At 38.0% G+C, this 19,854-nt stretch overlaps 3 protein-coding genes across 3 annotated transcripts; 2 read left to right on the top strand and 1 right to left on the bottom strand.

Annotated features, from left to right (window-relative positions):
- Positions 1-2,380: 2,380 nt before the first annotated feature.
- Positions 2,381-4,830, bottom strand: LOC110794915 (uncharacterized). The gene is made up of 2 exons (XM_056842181.1): positions 2,554-4,830; positions 2,381-2,425 (listed from the first exon to the last, which is right to left on the bottom strand). Exons 1-2 carry the CDS (start codon positions 4,828-4,830, stop codon positions 2,381-2,383), a joined length of 2,322 nt encoding a protein of 773 aa, XP_056698159.1.
- A 3,921-nt stretch (positions 4,831-8,751) lies between these two features.
- LOC110794916 (uncharacterized) lies at positions 8,752-11,177 on the top strand. The gene is made up of 4 exons (XM_056842180.1): positions 8,752-9,626; positions 9,674-9,782; positions 9,839-10,856; positions 10,954-11,177. The coding sequence occupies exons 1-4, from the start codon at positions 8,752-8,754 to the stop codon at positions 11,175-11,177; spliced, it is 2,226 nt and encodes a 741-aa protein (XP_056698158.1).
- Positions 11,178-11,291: 114 nt separating this feature from the next.
- LOC130471852 (uncharacterized) lies at positions 11,292-12,011 on the top strand. The gene has a single exon (XM_056842178.1). The coding sequence runs from the start codon at positions 11,292-11,294 to the stop codon at positions 12,009-12,011; it is 720 nt and encodes a 239-aa protein (XP_056698156.1).
- Positions 12,012-19,854: the final 7,843 nt, after the last annotated feature.

The following is a 19,854-nucleotide window of genomic DNA, read 5'->3' as shown; positions in this document are numbered from 1 at the left end:
GAGATTTGTAGAATTACGTTGGAAATAGAAATGAAAGATGCTAAGACTCGGATATGATACTCAAAATATTATTCTCAGTCTACTGTCTTTAAAGATTACAGGGAGCAATTTGTCAATTCAGAATTTCCAAACAGTGGTTAGTTACTTGGTTCATTATGTTAATTTCTAAACCCATCTCGACCCACCATTCCACCCTCCTTCTTTAAAAAGGGGAAAAATATAGAAGTTACAAAGGAAGAGGCTTAAATAAAATAGAAGTGACAAAGGAAGAGGCTTAAAATATTAGAAGTTACAAAGGAAGAGTGTCACTAGATTTACTACCATAGGTTGAGTACTAAGTTTTTGTGTTACTAAAGGGTTCATCTGAAAGTTCTTTATCAAAAAGATACTTCACTGCAACTATGTGGGCAATTTGGTGCATGATAAATGATATAACATTCAACAACAAGAAGTGTAACGCAAGGAGCATAATGGAGAGGCTAGAAAATGATTACACACTAGAAGTGATAAGTACAGAAAAGATGATGTACGGAAAGAACAGGAAACGGAGTGAAGAACCTATGGAACAACCGGGTTTTGAAAGTCACAAGAATCTGGAGGAACCACCAGGATTTGAGAGAAAACTCCAAGCCCAGAATCAAAACGTCCGCCATCTTATCAGAGATCGTAATGAATTTGAAAGGAAAGTGATTGACACACATGGTGAGCTCAAAGGAAAAGAAGAAGGAAAGATTAGATGGCAAGTCAACTCAAGAGAACAGGATATAGGAAGCCTCAAAGTGTTCTGTAGCAGCAAGGAACAAGCAGGGTTAAAGGTTGTTCTCAGGGGATTTCTGAAGCCAAAACAAGGAATTCGAGGCACCTGATAATTAGACCTTTGAGCACGAAAATAACTAACATTCTCATTGGGAAGGTTGAACCAAGTGCTGATGGAAGAAATATCCTGAACAAAATCTATCTTAGTACGAAAGATTTGCATTGCCTAGATATCTGTAATAGGAGCAATGGGAGTTAACCTCCTCTTTCACATCTGTCAAAAAAAAAAAAGTTCTTTATCGCTGGCTGCTGGGCCTTTCAGCAGGACTGTAGGAACACTTTCTATTAACAAAAACTAGTAAATTTCTTTTTGGCAATGAAACTGGTAAATTTACTATCTCGCTGTGCAACTAGTAATTAGGGTATAATCATTCCAATATTCTGCACCATTGTAACAGATAAGTTGAAGAATTAAGCCTGAAACACCCCCATTAAGGTTTGTTTTAGACCTGATGTTAGGAACACTTTATTAAGGCCTCTTCACCAAGTTCCAGCATATGATATGATATAACAATAAAAGCATCATTGCAGGACTTGCAAATTTTTATCGTTTAGGGAAAACTATCCTGCCATTTCTGGACACTTTAAAAATAGTAGTTTATTTTTTGTTTTGGCTTCATTTAAAGAACTGTAGTTTAAAAATGTAAACCAGAAGACAAACACTCATGGAAGATTATTCTGGAAATTCCAGAGCACACACTCTGACTTTACAGACATTTACTAATGCATACATTTGATTAATAGGATTTTTGTGTTCAAATTGGATACCAAAATGTTAGCCTCACATTGAATAAGTCTCTCCCAAAGAAGATTTCTAGTCAGAAAGTTACAGACATTTCTACTCTTGAAATCCAGCAGAATAGGTCATATGTTGGGTGATGAATCATTTTGTTCAGTTTTGGATCTGATAGAGTCAGTTTGTCTGGGTCACACAATTTTAGTTTGTTCTATTGATTTGTGGTTATTAAACCCTTGAATGGTTCAGCTACTGAGCCAACAATGGGTGTTAGTCAGAATGGTTCAGCTACTGAGCCAACAACAGGAAATTCAAAGAACAGGTGTTCACAGATTCACCAAATAACCCACAAAAAAGGCAAACGAATCTGAATTTACAGCTTTTGAACCTCCTATCTAGATCAAAACCTTTGTAGTAACGTCAGAATCTCAAGACGATTTGCACATTTACATATGCAGTTTACTGATTAAACAATTAAGCAATTAAACTAAAAAAAAAACTGCATCGCAATTGAAAAAGCAGGAAGAAAAAAAAAGCGAAATTCAAATGGGAGAAAAAAAAACTAGAAGTGATATCTTTCTTACTGTAATATAGTCATAAACTTCATTGATGACTTCTTTATGAACTTCATCCCACGGAGTATAATTGATATTCACTCGTTCACGAACAACAACACCAATGTAAGAGGCGAAGTAATCTTTGTTATCCCCAACCGGCACTTTGTTGCGATTCCATTCTAAGGGGAGTTTAATGCCCTTACGAATTGCATTTCCAACTATTTTAAGCACCGTACGACCCCTGCGATTCTCACATTCAATCGAAGCCTCTTCATCTCGAGGGAAACTTGCTCGCTTTTTCTTTCTTGCCATCAACCTACAAACATACACAGTTCATTAGATAACATAACTAAAGCACTATATTAAGATAAATATAAGCATTTGATATTAAAATTAGGCATCAAATTAGTAAGTTAGTAAGTTTATTAATTGATTCACAACAACCTGTACGACGACGCTTTTTTTTCGATTTGCATTACAAGTTTCATCTTCAAACCAAATTCCTTCTTCATGGTCACTACGGACATATATCGATGAATCATCAGTACTATCATTCACATTAGCTACCTCACTAGTGGAAGACCTTTCCTCGGACACAATATTATCATCATGGTCATCAATGGCATATCGAGGTTTCGTTGCTATAACGACCGACCTTGTTTTATCAAGTGGGTCAGTCATATAAAACACCTGTTTTGCTTGACTAGCTAAAATATAAGGATCGCCCTCACTGCCAAGTTTATTAAGATTCATTGAAATTTGCCCTAAGCCATCACATATAATGTTATTGTTATTGTCAGCCCATTTACAACCAAACACAGCTATTGAAAAGCCCATATAATGCAACTCACAAATCTCATCTATTACCCCATAGTATTGCATTTTACTATAGACAGGACGATTGTCTTTAGAACTTGAAAAATACATTGCTTCAGCTTCGAGAGATACCCCACTGTTTTGCATAGTACTTTTATCATCTTGGTCCCGCGTATAGAATGTACAACCATTAACAACATATGCAGAGAAAAATGAGGCACGGAAATCAGGACCATAGCACAAACTCCTAAGTCTCTCAGAAACAGGTTGTTCTTTCATTACTTGATCTTTGAACCAAAAACGAAATGATTTACTATGTTCTGTAGCTAATGCTTTCGGATTAGCCTTTCGGTTTCGCGCCTTCAAGAAATACATGTGTCGGTTGACATACGGTGCAACTTCATTTTCATTAAAAAGGATATATGTGTGGGCCATGTGCCACTTGTCAAGAGACATGTCATGATCTCTACGGCCTATAGTTCCCATACCATCAAATCGACCACTGTGTCGAGAAGTAGGAAGCCCTACTGTCTTCACATGATCTATATGTTCAAGACAATATTCCATAGATAACTCATAAAACATTTTCTTAGCGATACAAGCCTCAGGTCGATAAGCATTCTTAACACATCCCTTATAGGTTTTCATTTGCCTTTCAAAGGCCCATTGAGCTCTCATGTGCACAGGACCACAAAATCTTATCTCTCTTATTAAGTGAATAGGCAAATGCATCATGATATCAAAAAAAGACGGGGGAAAATACATCTCCAACTGGCACAAAATGACGGCAATTTCAATCTCTAAAGAATCCAATTCTTTAGGATTAATGACTTTACTGTATATTGCCTTGAAGAAACAACATAACCTAATAATGGTATACCGTACATTTTTAGGGAAAATTGAACGAATCGCAATAGGTAAGAAATCTTCCATCAGAACATGGCAATCATGAGACTTCAGCCCCACGAGTTTCAAATTCTCCATTGAAACAAGCGAAGAAATGTTTGAAGAATAACCCTCAGGCACTTTAACTCCAGCTAAGGAAGAACAAAGCTCGACTTTCTCCTTTTTGGACAATGTATAGGCAGCAGGGGGTAAGTACTTTCGTTTTTCGGTCTCCTCAACAACATGTAACTCATTTCTAATATTCCATTCCTTCAAGTCATCTCGATCCTTAGGACCATCTTTTGTCTTCTTATCAATATTCAATAATGTGCCAATCAGACTATCAAACACATTTTTTTCGATATGCATCATATCTAGAGAATGTCGCACAAATAAAAATCTCCAATAAGGAAGACGCCAAAAATCGGAACACTTTTCGTATCCCTGTTTAGGAAGGGCATCTTTATTTTTGTTCAACTTGACAAATGTAATTTTAATGTCTTTTACCTTTTCAAACACTTCTTGGCTAGTAAAGACTTTTGGGCAACTTTCAAAATTTTGTTCCCCATTAAACGCCTTTTCCAATTTGCGGTATTGATGATCACGAGGAAGAAATGGACGATGATCAAAGTAGACATGCTTTCTCGATGCTGATAACCACTTTCCCTTCAAACCATCTTCATATATAGGACAGGCACATTCCATTTTCACGGTATAACAAGAAAGATTACCATACACTGGATAATCTTGGATAGTGCAGAACAACATGGCTCTTAAATTGAACATTTCATTCCGACTAGCATCGAATACTTCGACACCTTTCTCCCACAACAACTTTAAATCGTCAATAAGAGGTGCCAAGTACACATCGATGTCATTTCCCGGTTGTTTTGGCCCAGAAATAAGCATTGACAAGATAATATACTTTCTTTTCATACACATGGAAGAAGATAAATTGTACGTCACCAACATGACCGGCCAAGTACTATGGCTTCTACTAAGAGAACCATATGGATTCATACCATCAGTAGACAATCCAAGGCGTAGGTTTCATTCTTCTTTACCAATATCACTGAATTTTCCATCAATAAATTTCCATTGCGGAGAGTCAGCTGGGTGTCTTAGTAACCCATCATCTTTTTTCCGACCAAATTTATGCCATGTTAACTTCTCTGCATCTCCTGCATCTGAATACACTAGTCTTCTATGCACGCGATGCGTGAACTTGGTGATTATGTTCACCCCATCTTGATTCGAGATAATATCATAACTCTAAATTATTTCATTGCAACTAATCGCCAAAAACACAAAATTTGTTCACAAAGTTCATCTAAAGAAATAATATACATCCCTATTTTTTTTGGTAAAATAGCTAACTTTATTACCAAAAGTTAGAAAATAATCAAAACAAAAAATAAAGAAGCAGATCGATTAGCATCCAGCTGCACAACCAAACCAGCCTAAACCGAAGTAACAGCAGCAGAAACTCAAAGCAAACAGCAAGCACATAGAACGAGCCTACACACCAGAAATATGAAGAAGGTGCCTGCAAACCACACTGCAAGAGCAATAGAAGCAACTTGCATAAGTAACATGAGCCATAGCAGCAGCCTGTAGAGATAGCAGCAGCTACAACAACAACCAAAAGCTAGTATAAACATAAGTTATATATGCATCTAAACTCCACGTATAGGAGGAAGAAAGTATCACAAATCAAACATTGATAGGTAACAATCACGCAGATGAGATCAACGTACAGGAACATGATTCACCTATACTATAATAATTACACGCTACTACAGTTAAGTAAAAACATTAGTATTGCTACTGAAAGATAGCCTTTGGAAAAAAAAAACATAACGCCAGCGTTCACGTATCTATAAAAAACGATAGCCCGAAGTTAATTCCATATCCTTCCAAGGTATCATGTTTCACCGATCCCTTCCCCTAAAAGATCTGGCCTTGAGACCACCACTGACCGAGCCATATCAGAAAGTTTACACTTTCTCCCTTGTGAGGGTTGAGAAGCCTCGTTTAAGTAGAGGTCAAAGATCATGGCCAGACAATGAACTTGATGCGACAAAATATTGTTTTCTTGATCAGGAGGTAACATCTTTAGTATGTGAACAATCACCTACAATAAGAGAATCAACCATTTATGACAATATAAAAAAGAAACCCTTTAATGTGGACAAAAATATCAGCTTGGATAGATGTTAATGCTCCTCAGGCAGCTCCTTTTAAGCCCTAAAATAAATTATTCAATTATCCTAACAGTAATTAAGTTTGGGCAAGGTAGCATGACCGTTTATGCACAAAAGTCTAGTTCATATTACAAAATAAGCTAGAGCAATTACCAAACAGCGAAAGTGTAAGAGATGGGTCATTCATGTATCATTTTTGAACAAAATCCTTTCCCGTAGGTAGGAAACCAATTCACAACCAAAGAATAACTGTTATCAACAAGTCAAATAGAACCTTAAATTACCTTACCATGTCCATTGGCGTGTTTAAGCAAGTTTCACGTTCTTTACATTCCAACAGGTTTATTTTTGGGGTTTTTTCTCAAGGGAAGTAGAAAGCACTTCTAATCAATTGAGGACCAATTATTAGCCACTGAGGGGCAAGGGCTGATGACAGGATATAGCAGAAAGATGCTTCATCCTTTTGACACAAACTTGTTCTTTAAGGTATAAAACTTCCAAGAATTTCTATATTACAACTAAGCTAAGGTATCAAATTTCAAGCTTTGTAGTATAGCCCCAATAGACAGTGATTTCTCGGTATCAGAAGCTTTGTAGAATAGTCAAGGCTAATTTCTATATGACAACTAAGCTAAGGTATCAAACTCCAATAAACATTAAATATGTGTTCAATAACCTAACTTGAGAAGCGCATTTCCTAGATTAGGGAACAAATTATATATGCAACCTCTAAATATAAAAAGCCCTCGGCTGATCGTTCTTAGCTAAACAAATATATTTTAACTAAACTGATCAAAAGATATCAACCAAAACAAAAAGTAGCAACAAAATTAGAGGCAGAATTCAGGCAAGTAATACCTAGGATCCAGGAGGTATATCACACGATGCCGTCCTTCATACACACACTCATCAACCATATCCCACCTCCACAACACCATGAAGAACAACCTAAAAAAGGCTACAATAATTATCCCAACTATCAATCCTTAGTCATCAAAATAAACTGAAATTTTTTTCTTAGTCTAACACTTCCAACTCCAATTCAAAAGTAATATTATGTTAATGAATATATTATGGCAAAAAACAATTAGTACTTCTGTGGCAAAAAACGGGTGCAGGAAAATCCAACACAACCCCATCCATTTATGTAAAAACAATCAGTCCATCACTATTATACCTGAAAGAGGGCGCGCGTTTCTCTCTCTAGTTTTTCTCTCCTGCTTAGCAGTGACGCCATGGAAAGGAAAGATAGATCTCGGATGAAGGCGACAAATTCGAACCTCGATAAGTATGGAAGTGACACACAAGCTACTGGATCATCTGCGAGAATCTTGGAGGACCTTGAACAGGAAAGGGAGGTGTTGGCGACACTAATTGTTAATACCCAGAATGTTGGAGATGGCGGTTTGGGGGATATTTTATCTCCGGCGGCGTCGCTTTTGGCTCTGCAACACCATTCATCAGCACGAAGGGATTTCTCTGAGTGGCTATCACACATTCACTCGAACTCGAGGCCGATTGCGTGGGTGGATGACATTGAAGGTAACCCTGTTTCTCCGATTAAATTTGGGGATATAAGGAGTAACTTGAACACTGATTTTGACATAGCTGCACATAATACTGTTAATACTGAAGCAACTCCACATAATACTGAGAACATTTTGAATCAATCCATACCTGTGCATAATCTGGAAACAGGGGATTGTGTGACTATTGATTTAGAGGACATTCAGGAGGAAATTGATTATTGGAACTCTGCTGTAATGTGCTATGTGGTGGGTGCTAATCCCCCTATTCATGTCATGGAAGGGTTCATTCGAAGAATTTGGAGGAATATGGGGGTGGACAAGGTGGTATTGGGGGCAAAGGGGGTATAGTTGGTGAGATTTTCTACAATGGAGAAGAGAGATGCTGTGCTAAAACTGACTCGACCCTTTTTTGATAGTAAACCAGTTGTACTGAAGCCTTGGACTCAGGACATGGATTTCACAAAGGAGGATTTGAGATCTATCCCAACTTGGGTGAAACTGCACAGGTTAGGATTCGTGTATTGGGGGGAGAGAAGTTTGAGCAAGATATTAGGGAAGCTTGGGGTACTGAAAAGGGTAGATAATGCAATTGCAAAGAGAGATAAATTGCAGTTTGCTAGGGTGCAGGTGGAGGTGCTTGTAGATCAAGAATTTCCTGAGGTGCTCAAGTTTGTAAATGAGAAGGGGGTGATGGTGGAGATTGATGTGGAGTATGAGTGGAACTGTCTGTAAGACTATGGGGCATGATGCCAGAAAATGCAGGAAGGGTGGTAGTAGAAAGATGTGGGTTCCTAGACAACAGGCTGCACCTGTTGTTGCACCAATTACTAGAACTGTTTTGGTGCCTGAGAATGGTGGGTTCCAAACTGTGTTGCAATCTAGTAGGAGGAGAGAGCAAAGACCTCCAATTATTCCAATTGTGAACCATTTCCAGGTGCTAGACACTGATGATGCCACAGTGGATGATTCCACAGTGGAGGATGATGGGGGTGAGGATCAACTTGGGGGTGATGATGTAGGAGGTGAGGAGATGTTGCAGAACATTGTTTCTGGGAGGGGGGACTCTCCTGGTCACAATGGATAGGATTGTTAGTTGGAATGTGAGGGGGGTCAACACCCAGAGGAAGCAAAATGAGGTGAAGGCTTTTATTCACTCTCATGGAGCTGGGTTAGTTGGTCTCCTTGAGACGAAGGTGCCTCATACAAAAATGGGGGCCTTATATGTTAATATGTTCAATGGTTGGTGTTTCACTACCAACAGTAGCAGCTGTAAGGGAGGGAGAATTGTGTTAGCATGGAATCCAAATGCTTTCACTCTTAGTGTTCTGAAAGTTACCAGTCAATTGATTCATTGTTTGGTTTGTCCAAAAAGTGGGAGTGTGGATTTTTGCTGTACTTTTGTCTATGCTTTTAATCAGAGCAAGGAAAAAGAAGATCTATGGAGGGATTTGTGTGGCTTGGGTATTGGTGTGCACAAGCCTTGGATAATTCTGGGTGATTTTAATTGTGTTCTAAATATAGATGAAAGGGTGGGAGCTCCTGTGAGGCATCAATCAATGGTTGCCTTTAGGAATTGTGTAGATATATGTGGTCTAGAAGATGTTAAAGCTGCTGGACACTTCTACACTTGGAGTAATAAACAAGCAGGGGAGGCTAAGGTGTTTTCTAAAATTGATAGGGTTCTGGCTAATGACTTGTGGTTTCAGAATTATCCTAATGCTGAAGCTGGATTTTTGTTTGAAGGAGAATATGATCATTGTCCTATTGTGCTTGCTGTGTACCCCTGTGATAACATTGCAAAGAAGCCTTTTAGGTACTTTGCCATGTGGAAGTATGCTGAAGGCTATACTGATTTGGTCAAGGTGAATTGGTCAAAGGGTGTGGTTGGTACTCTGATGTATCAGGTGGTTCAGAAGCTAAAAAGAATGAAAGGGGTTTTTAAAGAGCTGAATAGAACAGGTTTCAATGATATCCATGCTGCTGACAAAAAAGCTAAGCAAGATTTGGATTTGTGTCAGAAGAATCTTCACCTAGCACCTGGTGATAGTGAGCTTGCTGATAGAAAAGTTGAAGCTGCTAAGAGGTATAAATTGATGCATGCTGCTTATATTTCTTTCCTGAAACAAAAAGCAAAAAGAAGCCTGGGCAAAGGATGGAGATGAGAATAGCTCTCTCTTTCATAAAAGAATTAGAGCTCGGATTATTCATAACACAGTGCATGCTATCCATGATATGCATGGTAAGTGGGTGTGTGATCCAACATCTGTGTCTGCTGCTTTTCTGGAGTATTACCAGAATCTCTTGGGCACTAAAGCTTCTAGTAGAAGTCATGTTATGATTGATATTGTGCATGCTGGTCCAACACTTGAACAGCTGCAGAAAGACCAATTATTAGCCCCTGTCACTAGTGAGGAAGTCAAGTATGCTATGTTCTCTATTAATGGTGACAAAGCCCCTGGCCCAGATGGGTTTGGGAGCTATTTTTTCAGAGAAAACTGGAACATAGTTGGGGAGGATGTAACAAAGGCTGTTCTGGACTTTTTCCACACTGGAAAACTCCTAAAAGAGATTAATTCCACTACAATCACTCTGATTCCCAAGACAAAATGTCCAAAAAATGTTACTGGATTCAGGCCCATATCCTGTTGCAATGTAATTTATAAATGCATCACAAAAATCCTCTGTGAGAGAATGAAATGTGTACTACCTATGTTGATAGTTGAGAATCAAGGGGCCTTTGTGCATGGTAGATTTATCATGCATAACATAATGATGTGTCAAGAAATTGTCAGACAATATGGAAGGAAGAATGCATCACCTGGTTGCTTGATCAAATTAGATAAGCAGAAAGCTTATGACACAATTGAGTGGGATTTCTTGGAAGAGATGCTGCTTTCCTTGGGGTTTCAAGCTCAGTTTGTTAATTGGATCATGGTTTGTGTTACAACTCCCAAATTCTCAATCATGCTAAATGGTTCAGCTCAAGGATATTTTGCTTCCAGCAGGGGGTTAAGACAAGGGGATCCCTTGTCTCCTTTATTGTTTGTAGTATGTATGGAATATCTGTTTAGAACTCTATACAAGGTAGGTGAGGATAGCTACTTTAAATTTCATCCAAGGTGTAGGTCTACAAAGTTGACTCACCTCTGCTTTGCAGATGATCTCATCTTATGCTGCAAAGGTGAGTTTCACTCTATTCAGCTGCTTCTCCAAGGTTTCAAACTTTTTTCTGACACTTCTGGTCTGAAGGCTAACATTCAAAAGTCAGCTGTGTATTGTACGTGCTGGTATGAAACCAGAGGTAGTTCAGCAGGTAATGGACTTTTCTGGGTTTGCCTTGGGTTCTTTTCCCTTTAGGTATTTAGGGGTTCCTATTTACTTTAAAAGAATCACTAATGCTGATTGTGAAGGATTAGTTGATAAAATGATGGCAAGAATCAAGACTTGGAGTTCTAGGAACTTGTCTTTTGCAGGAAGGATAACTCTTATCAATTCAGTCCTCTTAAGCATCCACTCTTACTGGGCTCAAGTGTTTATCCTTCCTAAACATGTGCTTAAAAATGTTGAAGCTATCTGTAGAGCCTTTTTATGGCAAGGCACTTACTTCTGTTCTAAACCAGGTTATGTTGCCTAGGATAGAGTTTGCAGACCTAAAAAGGAAGGGGGATTAGGAATAAGGCAAGTTCAGGCATGGAATATTGCAGCTTTAGGGAAATATGTTTGGGTTATAGCTAGAAAACAGGACACAATGTGGGTTAGATGGGTCAATGCAATCTACATTAAGACTGCAGGTTGGTGGGATTATCAGCCAAAAGCTGATAGTGGTTGGTACTGGAGAAAGATTTGTAGTGTGAAGGAGAAACTAAAGGGTTTGTTTAGTGAGGCTGAGTTGGCTCAAATGCCTAAATACTCTATCCAGAAGGTATACCAGAAGTTGGTTCAACAGCATGAGAAGGTCCCTTGGGGATCTGCAGTGTGGAATAGAGCCTCTATTCCCAAGACTAGAGTGATTTGCTGGCTGATGGTCCAAGGGAGACTGCAAACAAGAGAAAGGCTACATAAGATTGGGGTCTGTAACACTACTACATGCTTGCTTTGTGAGGCAAAAGATGAAACTCACCCACACCTTTTCTTTGACTGTGAATACAGTAGAAGATGTCTACAGGGGGTTGAGGAATGGCTAGATATTCCTACTAGCAAAGTACATTATATGGGCCTGCTGAGGTGGGTTAAATGGAAGAGCCAGTGCAGCAAATTCCAAAAGACAGCAATACACACTGCTGTCAATGCTACTGTGTATAATCTATGGAGAGCAAGAAATGATGCTCTCTGGAATCAGAAGGTTCCTACTCCTTCAGCTACTATCAGATGCATTCAGAGGAGTGTGATTGACAGATTAGCTCATACATGTGCTAAGCAATCTAGCACAAATGACCTGATTTGGTGGAAGAGCAAATGCACTGTTTAGGCTTTGTTTCTTCTCTTTTCTTCCCTATGACTGTTGTCATGTTGTTTGTTCCTTAGTCTCTCTGGCTTAGGACTTTGTTTGTAATCTACTCTGACTTATCAAAAAAAAATAAAAAATTTATGGTGTTATCTTGCAAACCGAAAAGCTAAACAACCAACATCATAACAAAGTCAAAAAATCATATTATACCTGTTAGATTTTCCTGGAGCCATTTCGAATTTTTCGGGCTAATGTGGCTATCCCACCACCAAGATTACATGTGTTTACTTTTCGCCATTTCTCACACCAAAAACTATCTAAATTTTCACAATGCACCTTTCAACTAAAATTTACCTGCAAACCAAAATTAGTGATCTTAGGTTAATTACAACGTAATTTAATCATCTCATCATGTTAACAAACACCAGAATTCCTCTTCCAAAGTACCTGATCAATCAAATTAGTAAATTACTCGACTCCAAATCCAATTTCAATTTATCTAAACATATTTTGACTTGTGTCAGGACTATCAACAAAAATAGGTTATTTCAGACATCTTACACAGACAAATAAGTTTTTTCAGCATAGATAAGTTCAATTAAGTTTATATAAGTTAATTTTAGTCAAATTTAGTAATATCAAAATAAATATTTACCCATTATCATGTTTAACTATATTTTTTTTTATTTATACATACCGATATATCCAAATATGAAAAGGGCAGTCCATAGTTTAACACTTAACACGAATAAAATAGTAGTAGATCAGAAATGTAGGCAGCTAAGCTTCTGACAAATAATGGAATAATACAAAATTAGTTTCGACCACTAACACCAAGTTGATCTTAATTTTCCGGAAGTGGGTTAGTTTTGAATGTTTAGTGCGCTAAAGAACGACGATAAAGTACTATTATTAGAAGGTGCTAATTAAACCGCTAATAATAGAATGCATGCCACTTGCTACGCTATCTAAATACTCAACCACAGGGTCCATCTACCCATTTAAATATACTTCATTAATCTTGTATTTGGCTTTAGTGATAGGATTAATCACATGTATTTGTCTTTTTGAATCTGGTTTTCTCATGATGATTATGTGAATATGATGATTCGCCTTATCCTAATGCGGGTTTCAAGCACTCATATATATAATCAATTTAACAAAATTAAGAAAACTAAGAAACTAATTGTTTTAATTATTCAAATTTCATGTTCTTACTTCATCACGAGAAACATCGAATTGAAAATAAACACCATAATCAATTTACCGGAACATAAAATTAGGGTTTCGAAATTGGGGTATCTGGAGAGAGAAATTACCTTTGATGAATTCTTCGACGTCAGAAGACCGAAATTAGTCTCAAATCCTTCTCCAAAAGTTGCTTCTCATCGAAATTCTTTCAAAAATCTATGCTTTCAGAATAATAATCCAAACCAACAAACTACACAATTTCAATCAAACAGATTTAAGGGTTTCAATCAAAAAATTCAATCAAACAAAATTAAAGGGTTTCAATCAAACACATTCAATAACGCAAGATAGAGATTAAAAAAAAAGAGATTTGAGATTAAAAAACAGAGATTGGAGATTACAAAATTAAAGGGTTCCCAAAAATTAACGAATCGAATTGGGGATTTCCCCAAATAACAAAATCTTGAATTTGAAAGAAATTCAAATAACAAAATCTGCGAAATTAAACATTAAAAAACGAATTGACAATCACTCACTCACCAAATCCTTAAAATTTCCTCTGGATGATCAAATAAAAGCCCCAAAGCCTGTTGAACCAATTGTTGAGATTAATTTTGATTCCAAAGTGGAACAATCGGGTTGTAGCTTTGTAGAAGAATTGATAGAATCTCGTTTGAGACAATTAGAATTTGTTAGGAATTCAGCGGCTCAAATTTAGTGGAAGAGGATTAGAGGAAGAAGATCGAAGAAGATGAAGAGAAAGGAAGGAGAAAACTGGAGGGAGGAGAGAGAAACGGGAGGGGGAGGGGGAGGGAAAGGGTTAGGGTAGCAGTCAGCACGATAAACGACTAAAGGAGGGTATATTGGTATTTTTGATGGGGGACACGAAAAGTTAATTTACAAAAACGACCTCATGAGCTGGCTTATATAATAGAGATTCTTTTGAACCTTGATATTATTGGAAAGTACCACAACACCTTAGCCGGAATTCCTTCCTTCTGTTTCTTGTACCTCGAGACATTGCACTCAGGACAATTCTTTAAAGATTCATAGTCACCTCGATACAATATGCAATCATTAGGGCAATCATTAATTTTTTCATAACGTAAGTCCGTTGTGTGCAACATTTTTTTTGCCTTATATGAAGCACCCGGCAAAATATTCCCTGCGGGAATTATGGCTTTGAACGCCTTGAGAAACGCCGTAAAACATTGATCTGTCACACCATAACCCACCTTCACATTATAAAGCTTAACTATAGCTGATAATTGTGTGTGCTCACCATCTTTGTATAAAGGCTTCTCAGAATCGGTCAGTAGTTGTTCTATCACTTCGGGATCCTCATCAACTCCTCCCTGAAATTGATACCTCGCGTCCTCCATTCTATCACCCTCATTAGTATTATGGCTTTGATGACCAGAAGTTTCTTCCCTTTTTTCACCATGACGATACCAACAAGTATATGTTGTATCAAATTCCCATTTACTCAAGTGGCTCAGTATTACATTAGGTTTGTGATGCATAAGATTATGACAGACATAACAAGGACAAGGCAACTTATCATGACCTTCAGTGTTATTTTCCAAAGCAAATGTAAGGAATTCCATAACTCCAGCTTTGTATTTTAGGTAACCCAATTTTGTTGTTGTTATCCAACTTCGATCCATTTATACACACTATTAAGTTAAAAAATAAAACACACATAATTAAAATTGTAAAGTCAATATTTTAAAAAAATGCAATACAAAGGCGGAATGTTGTGGCACAGAAAATTGATAGAAATTTGAGGACGCACGCGAAAGTTTTGATGGACCTTAATAATATAACAAAATTACCTTTTTATCATTAATTACGTTAATAAGAATTGTACAACAATATTTGCGAGATACCATGTCTCTCACTTATCTCTTTGATAGAACCCTTGTCTCTCACCTCTCAATTTATGCACATACAACATATTTATAATGGTTGTATCCTAGTTTCTAGATTTTTCTAGACTTGTCATTTATCTAGATTTTTCTTACTAAATTTTTCTTACGATAATTCTAGACATTTCCTTACAATCATATATTTCTATATTGTTTTACATTAATACATTTCACTACTAGATTTTTACAATCATATTATCTAGATAACCGAACCATTAAAAAAATCACCAACCCCATTCTACCTAGGGTTGTGCAAAAAAACCAAAAAAACAAAACCGAAAATGCGGAAATTCTACTAGATTTATTGAATGTGAATTATTTTTTCAAATTAAGGTCAGGAAATGCTAATTGAATTTATTATGAACTTATTAGTATCGTTTTTGTATGTCAATGATAGAGGATAACATTTGCAAATAAGAAGTAGCAGATAGTAAAGCGTAGCATAGATGATAAGCAAGCTACGTTCTTACATCAGCAAGTAAAAGTTAAACTAGGAAAACTAGTGAACTTCTAGTTTAAGTATATGAAATGACAATTATTATGGGATAAAAAGAAGATAACCTGTTTGTTTGTCTTTTCAATTTTGCCACATAAAACCAACTTTTTTCTCTTATTAACAGAAAATTCAGTTTGTATGTCCCCTACTAAGAAAACTTGTTGAAGCAAAACAAAAGCAAATTAAGCAGAATAGTGAAGCATAGCATAGCATATCAAAGCAGCATATAGCAAAGAAAAATCAAAGCAGAAGCATCAGTTAGAAGATTCAGCATAGCAGAGCAAAGCAGTAGCAGAATAGCATATCAACAAGCAGTAGAAATAGCAGATTTCTAGTCAAAACAACTCACATGATTAATTGGTAAAACGGTTTCTTTAATTTCCCGTTTTCGGGTGGTAAAATATAATTCGATTAATCATTATAACCTCTCAACCAAAAACTTCAACAAAAATCTCTTCCACGCAGAAACTTCAACAACTAGGGTTCAATAAAGAGTTTGCAGCAAAACTTCAACAATTAATAACTTCCACAAAAATCTCTTCAATAAAGATTTACAATACGCATTCCATATAAAACATTACAATTTGAAAATTAAGAACGTTATTAATTGAAGGATAAAGATGTAGAACAAAAATAAGAATACCAACCTCAAAAATCAGAGTATGGAACCTCGACTTCACCAGAGATTGAAACAGAGGTACATCGGCGGCGGAGGCGGTACAGCGGCGGCGACGGCGATACAGCAGCGGCGAAGACTGTGGTGGTGGGCGGTTATGGTTTGGATTTTGCGGGAGGGATGAATTTAGGTTCTGTGAGAGGTTGTTTCAGGAAGGCTTTGGAATAGGTTTTGCGGGAATTTTGTTCTTTTTGAGTTTTACAATCTGCCGCCAATGCTTAATTGGGAGATGATTTTGTTTTTTATTTTTATTAAATGAGAATATAGTACGCCTTTCTTACTTTATTTAAAACACAGTTCTATATGTTATTAATTTGTATACGTACACGTACATATTAATATAATTTTTTATATTATAGTAAAATATATGAAACTGTTAAGTAAGTTAACCGTTCCCTATTCTTTATCCCACAGAACTGTTATCAGTGAAATATGTTCTCTATTATCCTGTGAAATGCTTAACTCACTTAACCGTACTCTATTTAGCGTTACTTATTTCTACTTTTGTAGTAGTGACATTTTCTAAACACATTTTCCAAACACATTCTTAAAACACAATTCCTTCCGATACAACTTCAAACACATTTAGCCTACAAAGATCTAGGGTCGGGAGACTATGCTCTCGAGTCTTAGCACCTTGAGTACTATCCCTTGGCTCTTCCTGCAATCAATCATCAAACTTCCCCTAGCCCAAGCGGCGGGAGAAGGAACTTGCTAGTCTTCCAAGACGGGAGGATGACGAACCTCCTTTGGACTCAGATCGGTCAAGCACCGGACGGGCCACACTCCCGTCACCTTCCTCGTAATCAGTGATGCAGGGCGTCTAGCCCTAGAACCTCGGACTCTAGCTGGTCCGGAGAGAGAAATATCCCTCTAGCATGGGCCCTTAATCCATACAATATACCCCGCAGATAGAGTAACTGGCTCAGGTGGGAACTGAATACTCAAGAATGGTTTGGCGACCCAATACCGCCTCCAAACTTCAAGTCGATTTGCATTCAACGCAACAGGTTTCGGGTTCTCTTCAGCACAGTTCGGGACTTCTTGTTTCAAACCATACAGTCTCATCACTCGGGCAGACGAGTATAAGACCAACATTGTGAGGCTCGGTACCCTCAAAGCGGTAGAGCCGGGTGCATATCTCATAGCAGTAATTCCCCACCAAGGAACTACCCACCTTATACAAGATTCAATCCCAGAGAGTGCGCATCGCCACTCATCCAATGAAAGCCGGCCATAGATCATGGGCCGCACAATGAACCCTTTCCTATTATAGCTTTCCATGTTTACCGGTGGTGCCACCAGCATGAGCCTCTCCATAAGCCAGACCTTGGGGAGTATACAAGAAAAACATTCAAAATTCAACAGTCGAAATACAAGTACAAATTTAATGTACAAGAAAGCTCCAGATCCTTACTTGGAGTAATACCGGACTTCCCGATGGCAAAGAAGAGGGGTCCAACTTCAACATATCAAGGCCAATCAATGTCTCGCAAATCACGAGCGGCATTGGGTCACGACCACTAGCAAAATGCTCTAAAATCTCTATTAGGGAGGCATCTCCGTTGCCAAACCCCTGTTTCGAAAAGAGGAAGCTAGCGAGCAAAGATACAAAAACTCAAGGCCCTTGTTTTGGGCAAATTCTACTTATATACGAACTTGCCTTGATGATGGTGCTAACAATCGATTGAGCAAGATAATTTAGAGTAACGAGAGCAAGTTGTAATAGCATAGAATGAGAGTATTATTATTACTTAGTATTTCGTATGTTCAAACTAACCTAGCTGAGCCATTTTATAGGCATTACATAATAAGAGTATAACATTTACACTTAAATGTACATAATTAGGCATTAAATGAGTAACGATGGTGTAGACACCTACTTTTGTCCCCATTCCTGAAAGGGAAGGTTCGATGATGAAAGCATAAATCTCCACTTGACAACGCATCTCCTATAAAATAACGAATCTCGATCACCCCGTTTCATTTCACCCGAAACCTGCTATTTATAGAAACCTGCTATTTATGGAAACCTGCTAAAAATAGTAACTGCCGTAATGGGTAGTTGTTAAAAGTGGCAAGTCATAAAAGATAGAAACCTGTCAGAATTAGGTGTTGCACTCCAACATAAATCCTAAATGAGATAGAGATTATGAGAGAATCCTATTCCTAATATGATTCGAAAATAAGAGTCACGTATTAATTAAAATCCTAACGAGCCTAGAGTTCGTAACGGGCCCAGACGCATCCCGTCACAAGGTTAATACGCACTAAAAGACTTAATTAAATCTCAAATACTCCGGATTCTAGGAATCTGAATCTGACTAAGAAAAACAGCCCAGATCCTATTTTCAACGCCTGGCTCTGGGCGCCGAAATCTTCGGCGCCCAGGCCTGGGCGCTGAAAATACCTGGTACGTGTTTTTTCCTAATTCCTCGTTGATTAGAGTTCTACAATTCTATCTTTCCACGAACTCTTTTCTATAAATAGAGCCTTAAGTTCGACGTGAAAAGGACACACAACACACAATTATTATTCTGAGTATTGACTCCAACCCCTAAGCCTCACGCTGCGAAATTGATCACGCGTTCTGTCGCAATCGATCCATAAATCGAACAGAACGTATCATGTCCCATAACTTGAGATTCGTTAAATAAAAGGAGAAATAGCAAAGTCAAAGTGGTTAGTTTTCTGAGAACCGTGACGTACCTCTCAAGGGTGCGTCGTAATGTGTCCCTTTTCTATGATTTAATTGCTTTCCTCGCCCTTTTATGAACTGTTAAAATAACTAAATCTGATTGTTCGATCACGCCTAATAAATATGATATTTTTGGGAAATTGGATTATCATGCTAGGTCCCTTAAAACAATCTAAATCATATAATCGCGCTCGATCTAGTATTATATGTTGCATGTTGTTAAAATCGACTCAGATTAGTTTAATAGTTAACGCATGTCCCTTCAATTGTTTATGCTGAGCTAGTAAGGATATCCTGCCTCTGGAGTTATCGAAGAGCGAGTACTCATCTCGGTAGTTACAGTCCCCCGAACCCTCAATCTCTACCCTGCGGGTGTACGTTGAGCGATCCCCACCACCAGGGATCACAAGGGAACCTACGGCCGTCGTGGTCAAACATAATTGCACTCCCTTTATGTCACGATAACCGGGTTTTGTCAGTTTTTCTCATTGTCGTTAAAAACTGAATGGCGACTCCTATATTACTAGTCAATTGGGTGTAAACTCACAGGAAATCCAATTACACTTGATTTGACAAAAAGAAGCGTCACACCCACGAGGGACGAGGTCACGCATTAGCCTCGTGCTTTTTCGACCCCCTCACAGTGGCGACTCCACTGGGGACTGTGAAGGAAATACTCGTGCTTGTAGGTAATCAAAATAGCCGAAGGGTGAAACGATCCTACCCCGCGTTTATTTCCCCATCAAGTTGGGACGACCTGAAAATCAGCATATTAATGTGAACGGACAGAACCGCATAACGAATCTTGGCTCCCTTGGTGTTTCATCTCGGGAGTTGGGACTAAGGATACCCATCGCCAACCGGGGGGTGCATAC

The sequence above is a fragment of the Spinacia oleracea genome, chromosome 4, assembly GCF_020520425.1.
Source record: "Spinacia oleracea cultivar Varoflay chromosome 4, BTI_SOV_V1, whole genome shotgun sequence".
Taxonomy (NCBI): Eukaryota; Viridiplantae; Streptophyta; class Magnoliopsida; order Caryophyllales; family Amaranthaceae; genus Spinacia; species Spinacia oleracea.
This window is presented reverse-complemented; position numbering and strand designations above follow the sequence as displayed.